The 6,000-nt window shown below is 56.4% G+C and overlaps 1 protein-coding gene across 2 annotated transcripts in view; it reads right to left on the bottom strand.

The window, feature by feature from the left end:
• Positions 1-1,294: 1,294 nt before the first annotated feature.
• Positions 1,295-6,000, bottom strand: part of CACNA1B (calcium voltage-gated channel subunit alpha1 B) — a 197,585-nt gene continuing 192,879 nt past the window's right edge. Inside the window, exons 45-47 of one of the 2 annotated variants that reach the window (XM_047769115.1) lie at positions 5,140-5,347; positions 4,651-4,895; positions 1,295-4,285 (exon numbers count right to left, since the gene is read on the bottom strand). In XM_047769115.1, coding sequence (XP_047625071.1) covers positions 3,758-4,285; positions 4,651-4,895; positions 5,140-5,347 — 981 coding nt within the window. In that variant the 3' untranslated portion in view covers positions 1,295-3,757. The remainder of the gene's footprint in view (positions 4,286-4,650; positions 4,896-5,139; positions 5,348-6,000) is intronic. The other variant, XM_047769117.1, reaches the window with a different exon arrangement.

Genomic DNA, 6,000 nt, shown 5'->3' with positions numbered 1-6,000 from the left:
TGAGGCTGAACTGGATTTGAAACCATCAGTGAGCCGAGCGGACCCTTCATTCCTCTACCACAGGATTACAGGACTGAGGGGAGACAACCAATGGCCCAGGTCAACCCCACACTCATGAGTGACCCTGGGTAAGTCCTGTCCATCTAGAGGCCTCAGAGAGAAGGGTGGAGAGTGTGGACCAGTCACGCTTAACCCTAATCTTAACTCACTACCCCTGACTCTCTAATCTCTACCCCCAACTCCCTGACCCTCTAACCCCTTAACCTCTAAGCCTAAACCCTAATACTCATAATCTCTAGATCCTCAACCTTGACGCCTAAACTCCTAGCCCTCACCTTGACTCTGAATCTAACCGTAACACTACCCTGACCCTCTAACCTGGATGCTTTAATGCTGATCCCTCGAAACCTCATCCTCTTGATGGACCCTCTACTTCTGCCCCAGAGCTTCTAACCTTGACCTTCAACTTACCTTCTAACCTTGAACATCTACCCTTAATCCTGACCTGTAACTCTGAACTTTATCCTACTCCTTAGCCCTAATCTTTGAACCTAACCAGGATCCCACACTGCCCTTAACCCTAGTCCGACTATAGGCCTACATCAGAACAGCCTACAGAATTTGATCCCTTTTTCCAGTGTAATCAGAACCATAATTTTCATTTTTATCTATACCCTAAGACTGTTCAGTTACGCCACTCTAATGAAAACTGAACCAAACCCTAATTCTTATACCCACACAACCCTACAGTTAGTGGTTATATAGACAAACCGTTTGCCTATACCTAATCTTAGACTCTAATTCCTAACCCTAACTCTAGCTCACACTCCAACCTCAGTCCCAACCCTAACTCTAACTGAACTCTGTCACTCTTACCTCTCACCCCTAACCCACTCGGAGTTCCCTGGTGGCTCGGCAGGTTAAGGATCTGCTGTGGTGTGAGTTCAATCTCTGGTCCAGGAACTTCCACATGCCCACCCAACACAGCTTACCCCAGGCCTCAGCTCATGCCTGCTCAGCCCCAACCTTAACCCACACACCACTCGAATCCTAACCCTGAAACACAACCGCATCCCCTGTGAGCCTAACCCTGGCTCCTCTGGCCACATGTCTACCCTGACCCTTCACCCCGAAACTGAGTGGAGTCACCTTGCATTACAACCTGGCCCACAGCAAGCTGCAGAGGTTCCATCTTCCCCTGAGCCTGGCTCACTGCACGCCCCGGCCACCTGCCGGCAGAGACAGCTTGCCGGCCTGACTCCGTACCCTTGGCATACATCACCCAGCAGCATGGTGGGGTTTTGTTTTTGATTTTTTGCTAAGTTTTATTTTAATCCAAGGACTTTGCTTCATACAAAATGTCATTGTAGAAACAACAGCAGAATCCAAAGTTTGGCTGATAAATATTACTCAGGCAGCAAACTAGTCAATCACAGAATTTTTTTTTTTAAGCAAGTCCCAGTTGTGTTGCATGGTTGGGACTTCTCTTTTTTTTTTAACACTGTTCTTAAATATAAAGTTTTGCAACAAACCTTTGATTGATATCAAATATAATTAAAAATTAACAAATGAATACATTGTATAAAAAAGTACGAAGATATACATTTCATGCACATACTGGAATATATGTATATATGTATATATTTTACATGCACACATAACTTGTTCAAACTACAGCCACTGCTTGACTGATTCCAGATGCAGACAACTGGTTGATGCATTTCAAGTTTGGCAACTCACTATGAGATTTCCAGGGAAACATGATAGCTGAGAAGAGACAGTACAGAAACAAAACCAGAGTCAGGAAAACAAGACACAGTATCTCCTCCCCCCTCTGTGATTTTCACCGATTCAAGTGTCTAGAGGAATCCAGATGTGCCAACAAGTCTGTGTGGGTCTAGAAAAGTGGATTCTCTGCCCAACATGGCCTGGGAAGCAGCTAGCGTTCTCTGCACAGAATGAACACATTCAAAATAATATGGGCAGGGGTACCAGGGACAAAACATCGGTACCAAAATACACATCCTTCTGCTTTACAGTAGGAGCCAGTGATCACATGCACAGTCTGAGATTCCAATTGTAATTCTATCCTATTGGAGTAAAATACTCTGTTATCCTAAAGTTTCAGAGTGTTGTGCCTTCGAGTAAGGAAATTCTATAAAATAGTTTGGTCACAATCATGCTGAAACCCTACAACAGGTGGCGGTCTTGTGTGTTTCGCTTCTATTAGACATGTGTCTTTTGTTGCATAGCCCTATGGGTTAATGGCATCCACTCACTGGGACACACAGACACGCACACACACAGCACACACCAAGTTTCTCTAAAGAGAGTCATGGGGTAAAAGCCAACGGGAACACTCAGACGATCCATCAGAGGCCGTCTCACGTTTCAAAACACGGAGGACACGCTCCTTTTGTCCACAAAACAAAGGGTCTCCCAGTGTTTCATGTACACCATCCTGCCTGTGGCCTTTTCCTTCTGCAAGTGGCCATGAGGCTGGACTTCACCTTGCTGCCTGCTTTCCCGCTTCTTGTGCCACAAACAGTGTGAGCTCAAGACGCCCCAGCTCAGCAGCCAGAGCTGAGCTGCCCTGAACCGCTCCTGCCAGTTCCGGCCTCGTCTCAGTTTGGTTCCACCTGCCCTCACCTGCTCAGACTCGGGCCCTCCTGCCCCAGCCCTTCCGGTCTCCCACCTTCCCACCAGCCTCTCCCCATCGAGCCTTCTGTGAAAAGAAACTTGCACAGATACAGAGCCTGCGCCCTGCCTGGCAGGACCCCTCCCTGAGACTCAGATGCTGAGCAGACCTGCCCCTGCGGGCCGAGTTCCATGTGCCCTGCAGCCTCTACTAAGCCAGGAAAATGGGCAAGGGGCACGTGGCTTTCACCTATGGGATGTCTTCTGAGTGTTCTCCATTACATCAGCCTTCTACTCAGGTGCTGTTTGCAACAGTTCCCACAGTCCCACTCTGCACACAGGCCTCCCATTGCACCTCGGGAGCCTGCGTGAGGGGGCTCGGAAGTCAGGCACTTGGTTGAGAGCAGCAGGAGCTGGGTGGGCCGCCCAGACTGGACAGAGCATCTCCTCGAGCAAGCCACGCCCACATCCTGAAAAGCTGAGGTCCTCCTACCGGCTTGATTGTTTACAGCTATGGTCACATTCCCTTCCCCATTCCTCTGTTTTTGCTTGTTTGGATCAAGAATGTAGAATTGACAAAAGAGTGAAGGGTGTTGTGATTAAAATCCAAAACCAACAGCAGGAACATTGTCCAGATTTGGTCCCTGTCAGGGCTGATGGCGTCTGGGAGAGGACAGCGCGTCTTGCCATTGCAGGTACAAAGTGCGCCGCTGACACGGGGGTGTGAGGTGCTGGCGAGACCTGCTCGGTTTACCATCCACTCTGTCCTGAGGTCTCGCCCACTCCTCTGTACCACTCGGTTGGATAAGGGATGATCCCTACAAGACTCGGGCCTCCTAAGAAAGGCTCCCAGCGCACACCCCAGACGCTGGGTCCTTCGCACAGGATTCAGGCTCCTGGGACCCGCTCAGCACACACAGCTGCGTCCTGCGTGGGGTCTGTGCTGTGAGACCCAGGGAGGCAGCACTTGAGCAGACAGAGAGGGAACCGGTCCATCCAGGTGAAGGAGGATGGACGAGGCCCTCCTCCCAGGGCTGCTACCCTGCCCAGCGCAGATGATAAAACTCATCACCTGGGAGGGGCCCCCCGTGGGTGCGTGGCGGTGGCGGTGGCGGTGCGGCTAGCACCAGTGGTCTTGGTCGGGGTGGTGGTAGCTGTGCCGCACCCGGCTGCCCGAGCTGAGCCCCAGAGTGCAGTGGTAGCCGTTGGGCACACGGCGGAGGGGGTGGGACTGGGAGGTCAAGGAAGACACGTAGGAAGTCCGGGAGGAGCGGCCCGAGTTGGTGGCCACAGCCTCCTCGAAGGTGAGCATGTCCTCAGGCTGGGCACGGGCAGCCTCGTTGTCCAGACGCTGCCCCAGGTAAGGGTCAGAGCCGATTCGAGAGCTGGGGGCCAGGGGCTGGCTGAGGGGGTCTCTCTGGAGCAGGGCATTGTGTTCTGAAAGGCCACGGCTAAGCCGGCCAGGGGAGAAGGCAGGGAGGCTGGTCTGAGCCCCGGCAAAGTGGACGGGTGAGGAGTTGGCCGTCTTATAGGTGATGCTGGGACGGGGGGTCAGGGGGGTCTGGGGGAGCTGCCTCCGCCCACTGCGGCCAGGGGTGCTAGCACCAGATGTTGACAGCAGGGGGCTCCCATTCACCGAACCACTACCCTACAAGAGAACAGGGCAGAGTGAACAAATCAGCAGTCCCGCACAGGTGAGCGCTGCAGCGGCGGGGCATGTGGGAAGGGCCCAAGGTGGCCCGGGAGTGTGGGAGGGCAGTCTGGGATGACAGTGACAGCAAGGGACAGGCACAGGGCCAGGAACGAGGAGACCACAGTCTAGCCCACCTCAGTCAGGAAGGAAAGTGAAGAAGGAAGGGACTGGACAGTGGGAGGGCCAGGGTCCCGCTGGGCGGGATGAACCGAGGCTGGGCCGGGAGAAGTGCAGGCTCTGGCCTGGGAACCAGGACAGGAAGGGGCTCCCGCCCAGGGCCCACGGAGCAGCAGGCAGGGAGGATCGTGAGGCCGGCGCACCTGTCTCAGGGGTCCTGGCTCCTGCCCAGCCGTTGGCGATGTTGGGTGGCTGCTGAGGGAGGGTTTGGGCTGGGGGGGCTCACGGCCCCCGAAGCGGTCGCAGGAATAGAAGCGCTGCTTCTCCGAGGAGGAGGAGGAGGGCTGCCTCCGCTCCTGGGACCGGCCTCGCTCCTGCCTGCGCTCCCGCCGGCAGCCTGCTGGCCCGTCCACCGGGGGCGGCCCTGGCCCCGCGGTGCTGTTGGGTGCTGGCCGAGGGAGAGGAGAAGTCAATACAGCCACACCAGGCGGGGAGGGGGAGACAGATCCCACCCCAGACCTGGCCCCTGGAGCCAGCAGGGGGTCCAGGGGAAGAGCTGAGGCGGGGTCCTGCCTGGTCTCCAGACCCAGGGCAGGCGGCAGGGGCATGAGGCACCGAAAGGAAGAGGGTCCCCATGGGCTCTTGGCCTCCCAACTCGAGCCACCGTCCCTTGAGGGTCCCCTTGCACACACCTCCGTCCGTGTCTGCAGACAGGCCGGGCCCCTTCTCCAGGGACCTCTGCTTCCTGTCCCTGCGGCGATGGCAGCGGTGGTGGTGGTGGGGGGCGGCCTGGCTGGCGGGAGCGCGGTCCAGGGTGGCGTTGCAGAGATGAGCCACATGGGGGCGCTGGGGCGCCAGCGTGGAGATGGAGCGCTTCATGGGGCTGGCGTCTGGGGCGGGCTGCAGGTGGGGGCACGGTGGGTGCACAGCCTGAGAGTGGGTTCTGGGGGAGGCCCAGGGTGCCTGGGGAGCAGCCATGACATGGGGACCGGGCAGAGAGAAACAGGCCTGGGACTCTATCCCGAAGTTGGGGCACCTCCCGGGACAGGGCAGGCTGTGCCCCTGGGGGCAGGAGGCTGGAAGGACGGCCCCAAGGAGGGCCTGGCCCACAGGTCCCTGGGGAGACCCACCGAGGAGCTAGCGTTCAAGATCCACCAGGCCCTTCCCTCTCCCTGGAACGCTCCTCCCCAACCAAGACCCACCCTTTCTTCAAAACCACTCTGCACGGGACCCTGTCTATGTGCCTGTCTGCCTCTCCCAGGCCGGACAGGGCCCAGGCCTGTTGACCTCAGTGTTCCTACAGGAAGGGAGGACGCCAGGAAGGGAGGCCACTGGCCTGGCCGAAAGGATCCTGAGGGGAGGCTGCAGTGTGACCACTCTGCCAGCCTGTCTGTCCATACAGGACTGGGAGGCTACTATCATCCCAGGGCTGAAATCAGGACTCACGGAAATAGGGACACCCGCAGCCACCACTTAGGGTCAAGCACTGAGGAGGGAGATAGGCCCCTAAAGGAGGTGCCAGGCCAGGAAGGCACAGTGCTACAGCCCCCTGC

The sequence above is a fragment of the Phacochoerus africanus genome, chromosome 2 (genome assembly GCF_016906955.1).
Source record: "Phacochoerus africanus isolate WHEZ1 chromosome 2, ROS_Pafr_v1, whole genome shotgun sequence".
Taxonomy (NCBI): Eukaryota; Metazoa; Chordata; class Mammalia; order Artiodactyla; family Suidae; genus Phacochoerus; species Phacochoerus africanus.
This window is presented reverse-complemented; position numbering and strand designations above follow the sequence as displayed.